Source organism: Leptodactylus fuscus, chromosome 2 (genome assembly GCF_031893055.1).
Source record: "Leptodactylus fuscus isolate aLepFus1 chromosome 2, aLepFus1.hap2, whole genome shotgun sequence".
NCBI classification, from domain to species: Eukaryota; Metazoa; Chordata; class Amphibia; order Anura; family Leptodactylidae; genus Leptodactylus; species Leptodactylus fuscus.
In genome coordinates this window covers 26,522,679-26,539,347 of record NC_134266.1, presented here as the reverse complement: position 1 = coordinate 26,539,347, position 16,669 = coordinate 26,522,679, and the positions used below count along the sequence as shown (strand labels likewise).

General features: G+C 43.5%; 1 protein-coding gene across 3 annotated transcripts in view; it reads left to right on the top strand.

Annotated features, from left to right (window-relative positions):
* The window catches only part of DSCAM (DS cell adhesion molecule), a 338,268-nt gene that overhangs the window by 278,559 nt on the left and 43,040 nt on the right, over nucleotides 1-16,669 (top strand). For all 3 annotated transcript variants that reach the window (XM_075263534.1, XM_075263535.1, XM_075263532.1), the window contains 2 exons: nucleotides 11,289-11,465; nucleotides 15,806-15,836. In XM_075263534.1, the coding sequence (XP_075119635.1) occupies nucleotides 11,289-11,465; nucleotides 15,806-15,836 (208 nt within the window). The remainder of the gene's footprint in view (nucleotides 1-11,288; nucleotides 11,466-15,805; nucleotides 15,837-16,669) is intronic.

Genomic DNA, 16,669 nt, shown 5'->3' with positions numbered 1-16,669 from the left:
CCAATATATTCTTTGAATTCCCAGTCAGAAACTGGCACTATATGGCAGTAGCAAGAAATGAGGGTATTTGTATTCCCAATATACTCTTTGAATTCCCAGTCAGACAATGGCACTGTATACCAGTAGTAAAAATTGTGGGTGCACGTAACCCCAATATATTCTTTGAATTCCCAGTCAGAAACTGGCACTATATGGCAGTAGCAAGAAATGAGGGTATTTGTATTCCCAATATACTCTTTGAATTCCCAGTCAGACAATGGCACTGTATACCAGTAGTAAAAATTGTGGGTGCACGTAACCCCAATATATTCTTTGAATTACCAGTCAGAAACTGGCACTATATGGCAGTAGCAAGAAATGAGGGTATTTATAACCCCAATATATTCTTTGAATTCCCAGTCAGACAATGGCACTGTATACCAGTAGTAAAAATTGTGGGTGCACGTAACCCCAATATATTCTTTGAATTCCCAGTCAGAAACTGGCACTATATGGCAGTAGCAAGAAATGAGGGTATTTGTATTCCCAATATACTCTTTGAATTCCCAGTCAGACAATGGCACTGTATACCAGTAGTAAAAATTGTGGGTGCACGTAACCCCAATATATTCTTTGAATTACCAGTCAGAAACTGGCACTATATGGCAGTAGCAAGAAATGAGGGTATTTATAACCCCAATATATTCTTTGAATTCCCAGTCAGACAATGGCACTGTATACCAGTAGTAAAAATTGTGGGTGCACGTAACCCCAATATATTCTTTGAATTCCCAGTCAGAAACTGGCACTATATGGCAGTAGCAAGAAATGAGGGTATTTGTATTCCCAATATACTCTTTGAATTCCCAGTCAGACAATGGCACTGTATACCAGTAGTAAAAATTGTGGGTGCACGTAACCCCAATATATTCTTTGAATTCCCAGTCAGACACTGGCACTATATGGCAGTAGCAAGAAATGAGGGTATTTGTATTCCCAATATATTCTTTGAATTCCCAGTCAGACAATGGCACTGTATACCAGTAGTAAAAATTGTGGGTGCACGTAACCCCAATATATTCTTTGAATTACCAGTCAGAAACTGGCACTATATGGCAGTAGCAAGAAATGAGGGTATTTGTATTCCCAATATATTCTTTGAATTCCCAGTCAGACAATGGCACTGTATACCAGTAGTAAAAATTGTGGGTGTATATAGCCCCAATTCTATTGCTAGGGGACTTGCAGGGTATTTCTGGGGTGAAGGTGGGGGGGCACACCGTTGGAACGGGTATCGGGGTATATATCGGGTATACGGGAATACACTGACAGTGTATTCCATTCAGGATCCTGGGAAAGCTGGGTTGCGGCGATTGAGCCCGTCAGTGCCACGTTACACTGACAAGCTTCTCCCTGGAATTTAGCTCTTACAAGAGCTGTTGGTTGTCTTCTCCTTCCTATCCTAGCCTGTCCCTGCCTACCCAGAATCTAAGCCCTAGCTAGCTGGACGGAAACCTCCGTCCTCGGTGAATTGCAAGCTCAGAATGACGCGAAGCTGGGCGTCGCTGTTCTTTTAAATTAGAGGTCACATGTTTTCGGCAGCCAATGGGTTTTGCCTACTTTTTTCAACGTCACCGGTGTCGTAGTTCCTGTCCCACCTACCCAGCGCTGTTATTGGAGCAAAAAAGGCGCCAGGGAAGGTGGGAGGGGAATCGAGTAATGGCGCACTTTACCACGCGGTGTTCGATTCGATTCGAACATGCCGAACAGCCTAATATCCGATCGAACATGAGTTCGATAGAACACTGTTCGCTCATCTCTAGTCTCTACTATCAGACCAACACAACGCGGGACTTAGTCATGGAAATCCAGTGTGCCAGGAAGTCGCTACTATCAGAGGACCACAACATGGGACTTAGTCATGGAAATCCAGTGTGCCAGGAAGTCGCTACTATCAGAGGACCACAACATGGGACTTAGTCATGGAAATCCAGTGTGCCAGGAAGTCTCTACTATCAGACCAACACAACGCGGGACTTAGTCATGGAAATCCAGTGTGCCAGGAAGTCGCTACTATCAGAGGACCACAACATGGGACTTAGTCATGGAAATCCAGTGTGCCAGGAAGTCTCTACTATCAGACCACCACAACACGGGACTTAGTCATGGAAATCCAGTGTGTTCGGAAGTCTCTACTATCAGACCACCACAACACGGGACTTAGTCATGGAAATCGTGTGTGTCGGAAAGTCTCCACTATCGGACCACCATGTAACACGGCATTTAATCATGGAAATCCACAGTGGTCAGGATGTCTCTACTATCGGACCACTGCAACACAGGACTTAGGGTGCGTTCACACGGAGGAAAGTGGAGCACAATCTGGCATGTATACACGTGTTAGCATACACGCGTTATTTTGCGGCCGTGTTCTTGCGGCCGCAAAATCACGTCCGCAAAATAACGTGGCGTATATGATTCTAACTCCCATTGAAATGAATGGGAGCTTTTTGCGAGCGCAATCTGCTGACACGTGTATACGTGCCAGATTGCGCTCCACTTTCCTCCGTGTGAACGCACCCTAAGTCATGGAAATCCAGTGTGCCAGAAAGTCTCTATTATTGGACCACCATGTGACACAGCACTTAGTCATGGAAATCCACACAGTGGTGAGGAAGTTTCTACTATCAGATCATCACAACATCAGATTTAGTCTTGAAAATCTAGTGTATTGAAAAGTCTCTATTATCAGGACGCCATGTAACACAGTCAGGGGCATAACAAGTAAAGACCGGGCCCCATAGTAAACTTTTGAATTGGGCCCCTCCCCATGGCATAGCAACCCCTTTCCTGCTCCCCCTCCACACACACACACACACAGTATAATACCCCATTCATTCACACTATAATGTACCAAAGTTTCCTCCAGACAGGACAATGTCCCATAGTGACCCCTCCACACAGTATAATGTCCCATAGTGACCCCTCCACACAGTATAATGTCCCATAGTGACCCCTCCACACAGTATAATGTCCCTTAGTGACCCCTCCACACAGTATAATGTCCCTTAGTGACCCCTCCACACACCAATGACCTATTATTATACTCTGGCGTCTTTTCAGACTGCAGATTACAATGATCAGCCCAGGGGAGGTGACAAACATAAAAACCAGATGAACTTACGCAATTACCTGCTCTTCAATAATGTCACATATGTGGGTCACGCCGGCGTAATTATCCGTCGCGACACCAGCCTGACCCACGTGACATCTGTGATGTCACTATAGAGGCCCAAAGACAGCATGGGGTTAGGCCACAGTGTAGGAGAGGTGAATACAACAGGTTTTTTTTTGTTCACGCACCTCCCCTGGGCCTTAGATCATTATACTTGGGGGTTTGAAGAGAAACCTGAGTATAATAATAGCAGTATTTGTTGGGGATTGCCTAACAAATACTCTTGCCGTAGGCCTGCGACCTTACTTAACAATCCTGGTCACTGCCGCTTCCCCTCCCATTCTTCCCTCAAGGGGGCCCTGTGCGTCCTATAACACATCTCTAAAATAATCATGGCAGCAGCTCCACATAGTTCTTACTGGCATTGTCCACTAGATGGGGTATCATCCAGGTGGCCTAATGTAGGAGGAGCTACTGAGATCTGAGATTTGAGGGGTGCTGCACTGCACCATCTTATGATAGGGTTTTCTGTATTGGGCACCAATATTTTACTCGCAGCTCTTGTGGTGACTAGAGAATATTAAAGCTTGAATAATAAGAGATTATCCTTCTGATTTTCCTGAAGTTCGGATTCCCTTTAAGATCCCCTTGATGTCTCTAATTAAGACATACTTGACATTTGGTGGAGATTCTTCCTAATATGAGTTACTTGAAGTCACCGCGCACTTGGAAATGCCCTTTTATTCAGGATACACCATTACCGCAGCATTATATAAAGTGGAATAATGAGGACCTTATATCATGTGAGGGAGCGGGGTAGATTAGTCTCCAGACACTTGGGCTGTAGTAAATCCTTGTAATCAGGAGCATATTAAGATTGTGTATGCGAGCGGCGTCCCTGCACTCAGCAGGTAGTGAATTACAAGGCCATAAGAGCGAAGGACCATCATCCATCATATATGTTGACTATATTATCTCCTGGCCTTATATAATAACTTGACGTGAGAATAGCTAACCCCGCACTGATGAAAACAAGGGGGTGGTGCGGAGCGTCTGACAGATGGGTATGTATTTAATGACAAGCCTGACTCTGTCCATCCCACTTTTTTTGACTAAACTGCTGAGTCTAAAGGCGCCCATATGCATTTGTATATTAGAGGGATTACTTAAAGGAATTCTTTATTCTAACAAAAATGTGTCCTCGGAGCTGAAATCAGGATGGAGTACAGAATCCTGCAACACTACAGATCCCAGATATTGTATTAAAGATATATATATATATATATATATATATATATATATATAGGAGGTCAGGATATAACCACCTATAACTGATGCAGAGGTGACCATATTGAGGGGCACAGAGAATTCTCTTTACGACTCGACAGAAGGAAACTACTCACAAAATTTTGTTATTTTTCTCACGCTACTTGAGGACTTCTTAATAGGTCCAACTTCCAAGAGCTCCTCAAGCAATGATGTCACAAATTGCTAGTCGACCTCTCTGGGTACATAACTTTCTCCTCCTGACCACTATTTTCCACCTACATTGCAGTGAACTACACAATGACTCCTGGTCTCTAATTGCCCCTGACCCAAGAAAATGCCCAAGTGTCCCAAGCTTCATTGGGATCCATTTGGTTTCAGAGTACAATGCGGCCTATGACCCGACTTGCATTCTTGAAATTATCTACTTGCTGCTTGCCCTGACCTCTGCCTGGCCTTCGCTCATAACCAGACTCTGCCTGCCTTGACCCTTCCTCCATATAACTACAAAACAATAAAACAGAAGCACGGAGCAGTGTGTAGTGCAACATCATTTATAAATGAGAATGTAAAAGCGTAGAGACAAGATGGCTCCTCACCTTTTGGGGTTGTGTGAGGGCTACAGCCAACCGCTTAAGGCAAAAGAAGAAAACTGGATGGTCGATGTCACTGACTGACACCGAAACACCGGTGTGTGGAGAATACAACTGTTCCGACCAGAAGACGAAGGACTGCGTGAATCCAAAGGAAATGAGTAGCAGAACTCTTTATTCCAGACAAATATCAATATAACACAACGCGTTTCAGGGATTTGAACTAGCCCTTTATCAAGTGTGCATCGAACTCTACCTGTAAAGTTCACCTGGGGGGAGAGGAGGCTCAAAAAAAGGTTACATTGATGTTTGTCTGGAATAAAGAGTTCTGCTTCTCATTTTCTTTGGATTCGCGCAGTCCTTCGTCTTCTGGTCCGAACAGTTGTATTCTCTATATGACTCCTATTCCTGCTCTCCACCTTAATACAGTGGCTTGGGCACATTCGTTAATCTACACGTCAGCCATTAGGGGCAGTGACTTGGAAATTTCCTTTCAAAAATCTGTACACAAAATTCATTAGTGACCCAGGAGTCCAGAGGTGTAATATAAAGCACGTGGACCCCAAAGCAAAATGTGTACTAGGCCCCCAGCTATAATGTATCATTGTAGTACCGGTCTTCTTATATTTGTAAGAGTCATCTTATGGGTCTCCTAAGGGCTCGTTCACATCTGCGTCCGGGAGTCCGTTCTGCAGGTTTCCATTTCCTGAACAAAAATGGGCAGGAGACGAAAACCTGCAGGACTCTTTCTTACCCATTCATTTGAATGGGTTTGAAAAGTGTCCGACCGTGAGCACTGGTGAGTGTTTTATGCGCTCCATGGCGAAACCGGTTTTTATAAACCGACACAGAGTCGGACATGCAGTACTTTGTGTCCGGTTTAAAAGAAACGGTTTCGCCGCATAGAGCATAAAACGCTCATCGGCGCTCACGGCCGGATTCGGCATGACAGGTTTCCGTCTTCTGCATGCAGAAGACGGAAACCTGATAACGGAGACCTGATTGCTGGTGTGAACCCAGCATAAGACTCCAGGGTTTAGGTGTGACTGCACCATCTACACTCCCTCAAAGTACACCAATGCAGGGCCCATGGCTGCGGGTGGTTTCTGTTAGATATGGCCAAATAGGTGTCTATGTAGGTGCCTAACCTCTGACAAACACGTTACTCTAGGTGCGGGCCGAGGCATACGGCACTTCATACCTCACACAGGCAGGGGAGGATTTGGTCATGAATCAACCGTAATTGTGTGTGGTCCCCCGATGACATAATCCAGTGTCTGCCTCACTTGTTAAAGTGTGTGGGCCAGCCAATAAAAGGGGACAATATACTATGCGGAGACCATGAAAATGAGGCAATATACTTTGTGGGACATTATACTGTGTAGGGGCCAGGACATGGGGAATTTTTGACCTGAAAATGGAGGAAAAGTTTTTGATTGGGGGTCCCCAAACCTAATTTTGCAAATGGCCCCTGAAATGACAAATTTGCCCAATATAGATATTACCATATATCTGGACCATGACAGAATATCACAGAGTTACAGAGCTAAATGTCACGATGTATCATGTCTTCTGCCTCCAGCTACGAGAGTCTCCATGTGGAACACATTATTGAAGAGTTTCTCCCTCTGCTCATTTGCTTGTTCCTCTAGTTTGCGCTTGGCCCCATTACCGATATCTGCAGGGCAGATTTCATCCAATGATCTAATTAGATCCGGCTATGTTCCTCAATGCCCTTTGTTTATTCTGCCAGATAGCTTCTACTTATCATCTTTTATATGCTGGCGCGTTTCAGGCACAGATGGTGCCAGCTATCGAGCCATGGCTTTCCCTGGTGAGGTGACACAGTTCCAGCACCAAGACGCTACATTGCTCACAACGAAAAAAATTGTAGTAAACAAGCTAAGGGCAAAAAGTTATATGTTGTCATTGCTTGTGAAGTTAGTTTGTATCCTTCACAACGCGTGGTGCCAACTTTAACCATCACTTTACAGGATACAGATCGTACTTTACTGTAAACACCCACTAGTCCTCCATATTACCCCATGTAGCCTATGGCATAGCGGGTATCTGAGCCGCTCATAGTGTACCGCCAATCCATTCACCATTCTGCTGGCTTTTTCTCACTCTGACTTCACATGTTCCTGGCACCTCTTGCTGATTCAGAGTCTGTACAGAGCACATGAGGAATCCTCTCACATTAGTTCCTCCATATTATCCCATATGGACTATGGGAAACTGGGTGTCTAAATCTCTTAAAATGTATCTCAAGTACAATCAGCATGCTACTGGTTTCTTTCCACTCTGACTTCACATTTTCCTGGCACCTTCTGCTGATTCATGGTCTATACAGAGCATATCAGGAATCCCTCACCACTAGTTCCTCCATATTATCCCATGTGGCCTATTGGGAAGTGGGAATCTAAACCTTCTAAAACGGACCTCTAATTCTAAAACAATTTTTATCAATGAATAGCACATTTATCTCAATTTATTCATGTGTATTTCCCTATTCTGCAGTGAAGTTACTTCTAATATAGAAGTCTATGGAGAGGGGAGGGAAGAGGATGTAGCTTCTGGAAGAATCTGAGTTGCTGCTAGTGCTCTACTACACTTAGTGCATGACATAGCTCTTTCAGCACTTCTATACCTACTATACAACCTTTTAAGGGGTTGTACTGTGGAATTTATAATCATGTAATCTATGAAAAACATTGTTATAAAAAAGTTGAATGCTTGAAACTGGTATAATGTTATATGATAAGATGGCACCTGTATGCAGGATGGGTGCAAAAAAAACCAAATGCTTGGCTTGCTGCCAGAAGACAGCTCCCCAAGGTTACCACGCAGGAGCGGGAGCAGCTGGCTATATATGGAACTGCTTAAACTTTTTCTGTTTGATTGAGATGTCCCATACCAATCAGGAATGAATATGAAAATTTACGTTATATCACTTCCTTTCTCTGCTACTATTTAACCCCACGTTGTTTTAATAAAAGTGTGTCAGCACACATTCCTTAGCTGAGAGAGGAACTAATACCAACAAATAGAGTGGTGTGACTTCTTTACCGCCTGGCACTCAGCCTAATTAATTAGGACGACGACAGTTACTCGAGATTATTGGTCAATTAGTCATAAACATGGCTTTATCCTCATCAGTACCATTAAGCACAGGAGATGAGTGTTGGTCTGGTGGAGGTCCTGTACTGTGCATCCCTCATGCCTTCTCCTTGTGCAAGGAATGTCTTTGGGCATGCCATGGGGCACACCAAGACTCCAATCTCTGGCAATGCTTCTTCCACAAAGTGGAGGCATAGGGGACTTTCAGCCCTACATTCTGCTGATCTCTGCGGGACCTGGCATTCAGACCCCCAGGGATCTGACACTTACGCTGGGTTCACACCAGCGTCCGGTCTACGTTATCAGGTTTCCGTCTTCTGCATGCAGAAGACGGAAACCTGTCATGCCGAGTCCGACCGTGAGCGCCAGTGAGCGTTTTATGCTCTCCGCGGCGAAACCGTTTTTTTTAAAACCGGACACAGAGTACTGCATGTCTGACTCTGTGTCCGGTTAAAAAAAACGGTTTCGCCGCGGAGAGCATAAAACGCTCACTGGCGCTCACGGTCGGACTCGGCATGACAGGTTTCCGTCTTCTGCATGCAGAAGACGGAAACCTGATAACGTAGACCGGACGCTGGTGTGAACCCAGCGTAAGTGTCAGATCCCTGGGGGTCTGAATGCCAGGTCCCGCAGAGATCAGCAGAATGTAGGGCTGAAAGTCCCCTATGCCTCCACTTTGTGGAAGAAGCATTGCCAGAGATTGGAATCTTGGTGTGCCCCATGGCATGCCCAAAGACATTCCTTGCACAAGGAGAAGGCATGAGGGATGCACAGTACAGGACCTCCACCAGACCAACACTCATCTCCTGTGCTTAATGGTACTGATGAGGATAAAGCCATGTTTATGACTAATTGACCAATAATCTCGAGTAACTGTCGTCGTCCTAATTAATTAGGCTGAGTGCCAGGCGGTAAAGAAGTCACACCACTCTATTTGTTGGTATTAGTTCCTCTCTCAGCTAAGGAATGTGTGCCGGCAGGTTTCCGTTTCCTGTCCAGTTTTGTGCAGGTAACCTGCAGAACGGAGTCCTGGGCGCAGATGTGAACAAGCCCTTAGCCCCTCCAAGTGTCCTATAGAATCATCCCCTGTTCTGTTGACTGATACGGATGATTGTCCTTAAACATCCACAGTCATAGTCTTGCGCATGCGCAGTGCATTTACATTGAGTCTTCCATGCATGCGCAGAACAGACATGAATTGTCAGCTCCCTTCACACTTTGGTAACTCTCATAGACTTTTGTAGAGAGAGCCCTGCCCAGTCACGTTTACTCTCCACTTATTTCCATGATTTAAATCTCTACTTTTACGGAGTTCTTCTTTTTACAATTTACCATTTCTACATTATCAACATGATAAAAGCTATTTTGGGTAGGGGGTGTCCCTCTGCTTATTTCTGCGTGAGGACAGATTAGTCATTACTTGGCTACGTGGCGTCTCGAATGAGTTTCAGATTGATTTACTCGTCGGCTGCATATAGCGGCAGTTACCTGGTGCAGAGTGTGCGCTCGCCGCTTATCAGCCACGTCCTTATTGACTCATTTATCATCACCGCCACAAGATGTTCCATTAAGTACGACCATTCAGCGAATTATACCCTGGAGTCGGCCCGAGCTTCTACTTCTTGGCAACATTTTACATTTTACAATCAAAAAAGAAATTCTTCAAGACATGTAAAAAAAAAAGTTTGTTTCATCTCGATGAAATGTTTTATATGTCTGCAGAAGGAATTGCAAATTAAGTAAACCAGAGGCGTCTGATATGTATGAGGGGCAGGTTACCCTATCTAAAGCGTTGGGGCCTGCCTCAGTTCAGACTGCTATACCACTGCCAAGTTTTGAGGCCTAGCCTCAGATTTCTCCCATGTGAATTTGCTTCATAAGAACTTAAAAACTTAGATACTTCCATCTTGAAATAGTCTACAGTATTTCTAGGACATGCCATTACATTTCGATTGGTAGGGGTCCAACCTATGGTACTGAATACAATGACTAAATAATACCCCCTCACAGTAGCTATATAATATTACCGTATATTGCCCATAAACACTTCCATAATTTTACTGTATAATGCCCAACTAATACTGCAAATTAGTACCCAGTTCAAGAGACCATTCAATGTCCAAATCTTACTGCCATACTGTTATAAAGGGGTTGGCCAGGATTTTTTTTTAAGGCCTATCCTTAGGATAGGCTAAACAAAAATATCTGAACTGTGGAGGGTCGATAGATGGCCCCCACATGGATCAGTGGTTTGGGGCCACTTATGATGTCCATACTATACACTATACTGGACTGGGAGTTATTGACTCAGTGCCCTGTGTAGTGGCTAGGTGCTGGTACTGCAGCTCAGCTCTCGATGATTCCATTGGAAGTGGAGCCACAGTACCACACCAAGCCCGTATATAGACACCAAAGCCAACTGCTTCGGGCACCATTCTCAGGGTGTAGTACGGATGTCGGTTGTGGCCCCAAACACTTGATCCATAATAGGGTTGGCTGTTGTTCCCACAATGGTCAGATATTTGATGGCAATACTAAGGAAAGAACTTAAATTTAAAAAAAAAAAAAAAACCCTAGTCAACCTCATTCATAGTAAATTCCCTGGTGGGCTAGGGCATTAAAAATTGTCATGCTTCACTATCAGATTACCCCTTTCCTACACACCAAAAATAAGGGTCCTGGTAAATTTCCCAGTTTACCATACCCTTAGGCCTCTTTTGAAATGTATATGAGACCTGTTCACACAACAGAGGGTCCAGGTGCAGTCATGCAAAGTTCTAAAAGTCCTCATCTGTCAGTGGTTTAGATAGCCAACCTCTATGGAAGTATCTGTGTCGTGGGTGACCCTTCATTTTGAGGATTATTGAGGTCCCAAGAGTGACACTCCCATCAATTCAAAAGTGATGGCATATCCTAACAATATTTTAGAGATGGTTCCTTTCCCTATTAGGGATCATGATGGACCATTGAAATTCTACTGGATTGCCATAGTTCATGACCAAGAAGACACACAATACAGGCTATCCACAAAACATGTCCTTCGTCAAGGAGTTGGCATTGAATGTCGAAACAAAATGATTAGCAAATAGTCCATTATTTTTAACTCACAGACGTGCCTATTTTTACTAGTACTAATATTTCACCCCTCTTTGCAGGTACGATCCCCCCACTCATAAAATCCATTGAGACCAGCGAAGAAGGACTGTCAACCAACAAAGGAATAAAAATGCTGGTGACCATCTCCTGTATCCTGATCGGGGTCTTGCTGCTGTTTGCTTTACTGCTGATTGTCAGGCGGAGGAGACGGGAGCAGAGACTGAAGAGACTGAGAGGTAATAGGGTTTTCTGTGCTATACATGAGACTGACTCTCCGTGCTCACAGTCTTGTTTTAGGTTCCTACAATTCAGGGGACAGGAGTCTGAAGAAGGTACAACTTGGATCCTCAGAGCATGAGGATGTAAGACAAAGATCCAAGGGGAACGGAAGACTGGGAATAATTTTCTCCCTGTTAACTAAAGGGAAGCTTGGTTTAGGGAAAGGATGTAGACTTCAATGTGCCGTAACTAGAGAAAATAGAGATTAATGTTATTGCAGGAAAGGTTAATGTTGAATTGTAAATGCCAAGCTTGGCCTCGAGCCCATTATTTGTTATTAAGTGTCATCAAGTCAATTTCGATTCCTGGCAACCAAATGAATAATGTTCTGTCTTCAGGGTTATGTATAGCATGTTCACAATTTCTTCGACCCATCCATCTTGGTGTAACCTCTTCTTTTCTTCCTGTCAACATGAGTTGATTGTTCTCATAATGTATTCAGGGGACCATAAGGACAGCCCATACAATTGCCCTTGGTCCCTGGGCCAAGTCTTTGATGTCCCAACTTAGCTATAGTGTAGTGAGAACATGTACAGGACTCCACTTCCCAGAAGAACTGCATTGGTAGCCAGAACTGGACGTAGGGAATTTGCCCATGGGCCCTGAAAAGGCAAAGAAGCTAAGACCCTTCAGTCCTGCATGGCAAAACCCAGAAGAAATATAGATCTCCTTCTGTTTTATGTGGGCAGTGGTTCATGTCTGTACCTCTATTAGGGTTTGGACTGAACATTTTTGGCCTCGTTACAGTAGACATGGAAGACCACAAAGAGTTTTTGTTAGAAGTTGGATTAGACATAGCTATGGCTGACCTTTACAGGCTTTAAGAAGCTCTGAGAGTACATCCCCAAGTGTCCCACAATACATGGATGTTAGACTTCTCATGAAGGAATCTGATACAGTTTTGTTGGCTTAGCCTGGTCAAGAAGGTATAAGAAGGAGTACTTTTCTTCAAAAACTGAGAGGTTGGACTTAAAATTTATCTCCGATGAGAAAATCAAGGAAGTCAATAATTGTATCTGGGAACCTTCCATTTCTCTGTGACTTCTGTGGAGACAGTAGCTTGATACGGACCCAACCAGTCAGAAACAAGGGGCACAATGTCTGGTGAAAACAGTTTTATTTGAAAAACAGCAAAAATGAATAAACCTTCAGGCAAAAACGTCAAACAAAACCCTGCTCGTCCGAGCAATAACTAAACAGTGAAAACTAACTATACAAGTGACTTACTACCAACCACACGAACAAAGCAAAGTAGTATAGTACAGTCTCACCAGACTCTCAGTATTTCAGGACAGACCCAGGAGTCTCCTCTCGCTCCCAAAATCTGCCCTGAAGTGTAGGCTCTGCAGCCTTTTATGGCCCAGTAACGAGCCCAGGACCCACATCTGAGCCTGAGGCCTACTCAAGACCTGGACCACACATAGGTCAGAAACCTGGGGGGTATATGCCGTGACGCCAGCACTCTGCCTGTCACCTCACACTTCAGAAAAACTGAAAGGAGCTAAATTTGACCATATTGGTCATTGGGTAAGGATCACAATGTGGTTTAAAAAGTTTTGATAAAGTCAGTGTGGTGTCAAGTTTTGTTCAGTGAGTTCTGGGCACTCTGCTGAGTGCATTGTCTCATTGTTTTTGATTGGATCAACTTATCGGAGAATGGAGTAAACAATATGCAGATCAATAGAAGGCCTAGGAGTTGGTTCACCCCTCCGAGGAGAGTTGAGCAGAGTACTTTTGACCCTTCATTTTAGCAAATGGAACCAACACCTGGATCTCCAACTTCTGACATATCACTATGACATGTCCAAAGTATATTTTTAAAATTATAGGAACCCATTTATGGGATTTACTGGTCCCCATGGAGATGCCCAAATTTATCCCCATCATTATCTTATCTTGAACTGAACTTTTTGGTTTTCCAATTTCGAAGGTTAAACAGGGTAAAACTCCCGAAGACTTATTTCTTTCCGTCATACTGGCAGAATATTATCGATCCATTGCATCTTTTGCTGAGAATGACCATAATGCAGGATGTTGGTCTTCTCAGCTCCTCGCTCACCAGTCGAATGTTACTTAGATTACTGAACATTCCGTTGCATTGTGCTAAGCGCGAGGGATTTTAATAATGCAGCGTACTGTATAAAGGTACAAAAGTGTCACCGTATACCTTCCTGAAGGGTACTGCTGGCAGCGAAGAAACTTTTACGTTATCTCTATCGAGCTTCTCTCCTACATATATTATTTACAGTCCTGTAAAATGAACCTCCTGCGCCTCTCAGGCAGCCGCTCTTTTATCTTCTTCTCTCTCGAAGAGCTAATGGGCTCATTGTGCATGATCATTCTTTTGGATTGAATTATTTCCATGCTTTGTAACCTTGGCTTTTAGTCGAAAAACATTCCATGAACCAACTTCCCAATGGGAGCAAAAGTCAGCAAATCACCAGAGGCAGGTTTAGGGTGCAAATAAAAAAAATGATTGAGGCTTGGTGTCTACAAGATGGATCATCTTCTGTAATTCTGTGGAGAAATAGGGGTTTAAGTTGGCCATAAATTTACTTTGTCGGAGGGTGGTCCGCTCCTATGCTTATCGGCCACTTTGATTTATATAGTTATGGCTATCTCAGTCCGCCCAACCTTGATCTATCTCAATATGTTGACCATATTGCACTTTCCCAAACTGCTTGTAAGCAGCTGCCTGGCATTGAGCACAACAAAAATTTACCCTAGACCAGTCTCCTAATACAGTATACTTGATCCTCTTCCCTGCATACCCTCAAATAGCATTATGCTGAATATTTTTTCTCCATCAACCTTGTATATAGGGCGACATGGACCCACTGGTGGGTACTTTGTAACCCTATATCTTCACAATGACCTTCGCAGCTTATAATTTGCCATCACAGGCTTCCAGGAAAGCTAAGGAGAGCTTACCAAAGACATTTTTATGAATGATACAATACAGTAAGGTAAATGGGACACAATCTATATAAATCATGCTCCTATGGATGGGTAACAACTCAGCCCTCTGGCAATCCTCTGAGAAGCTAAATATGTTTCCCGTATTTATAGACTGTGTGAGTCAGAGTGTCTTACAGGATAATCGTCTTTCAGAATCTCCTCAATAACTGACATTACCCCAAATTATTCCTCTGTTAGTAGTGTGCTGCTTTGCCACTGAACCACATGGTAAGCCTATGAAGGCTACTAGACTATGGAAGTGTTCTATGTATGTGGGGTAGCATTATTTACCTCCTGCTGGTCATATAGAGGGCTTACACTTATATAAGATAGCCATGACATAGGTGGATAGATATGATGTAGATAGGTATATAGATGACATAGATAAATAATTAGATAGATAGATAGACAGATAGAACAACAGACTTTAGACTCGGGAGTGTAGATAGTAGATTCGGAAATGTAGAATTTCGAACATAGAATTTAGACTGGGGAGTGTAGACTGTAAACTCAGAAGTGTAGATTTGGGAGTGTAGACTCGGAGTGTAGACTGTAGATTTTCAAGTATAGACTGTAGACTCGGAGTGTAAACTGTAGGCTCGGAATGGAGACTGTAAATTTTTGAGTATAGACTGTAGACTCGGAGTGTAGACTGTAGACTTGGATTGTAGACTGTAGACTCGGAATGTAGACTGTAGGCTCGAATTGGAGAGTGTAGGCTCGGATTGGAGACTCTACGCTCGGAGTGTAGACTGTAGGCTCGGAGTGTAGACTGTAGACTCAGAGTGTAAACTGTAGACTCAGATTGTAGACTGTAGACTCGGAATGTAGACTGTAGACTCGGATTGTAGACTGTAGACTCAAATTGTAGACTGTAGACTCAAATTTTAGACTGTAGGCTCGGATTGTAGACTGTAGACTTGGAATGTAGACTGTAGACTCGGAATGTAGACTGTAGGCTCGGATTGTACACTGTAGACTCAGATTGTAGACTGTAGACTCGGAGTGAAGACTATAGACCCAGAAGTGTAGATTCAGGTATGTAGACTGTAGACTCGGATTGTAGACTGTAGACTCGGTAGTGTAGACTGTAGACTCGGATTGTAGACTGTAGACTCGGTAGTGTAGACTGTAGACTCGGATTGTAGACTGTAGACTCGGTAGTGTAGACTGTAGACTTGGAAAATGTAGACTGTAAGCCTGGGACTGTAGACTCGTGGTGCACACTGTAGACTCTGAAGTGTAGACTATGTGGTTACAGGTTCAAAAATGACAACGCTAGTTTTTGATGATCTGATAATGATGATTTGATGTAAAGTTTTGTTTTTTTCTATTGCAGATGCAAAAAGTTTGGCTGAAATGCTCATGAGGTAAGACAATCCCATTGGACAATCTAGATACCGCTATTCACTCTTGATATTACATTCCTTCTGTTCCTTGCGCTCTTTATTTACTCATTTGTGGGATTGTTGTCCCAGTTTCTCGCAATAAAACATGTTGGAACCGGCAGATCTGTCTCCGTCATGAAGTTATGATGAGTTTGTAAAATAATCATGCTTTCCCCTCGAGCAAGTGCGGGGTCTGCAGATAACTGAGACATCTTGAAGAATTGACCTCATTCATGTAACTGTCAATTATCTAAATCCGTCTTGTGTTATCGCTTTCCACGATGCGGAGGTGTAGATCGGACCTGGAGGCATGATACTGATGTCATTTTTGGTTGGCGCTAAGGGTTATATCAGTCTGGGCCTGACAGAGAGACCAATGGAAATTGTACTACATTATAGACTAATAATAATTCAATGACCTCGGAGATGTTGTGTTGTCACCCACATGGAAGAATCTTCTTCGGTTCTTGTGGAATGTCCACCATTATTTCATGAAATTGAATGATTGAAGAACATTGTGAAAATGTTAGTTAGATTCCTGTGGGCCAAACATTCCAGACCTCCCTAGGCAGAGGCATACTTAGCCTTGTTCTCAAGGGGGTTGCTATCTAGACAGATATATAGACATACCCATTGTCAGAAATAACCCCCAGTGAAGGCATGATAGCCAAGTGGGTCATAATGATGATCAGGAGGGAACTGAGTCAGGACTTTAGTTAATCAACTAAGTCTCTGTTCACATCTTGTTCTAGACTTCCAGAATGGACTCCATCAGTAGTGTTACCATGAATGAGGTCAGTAGTGGCTATAGATGG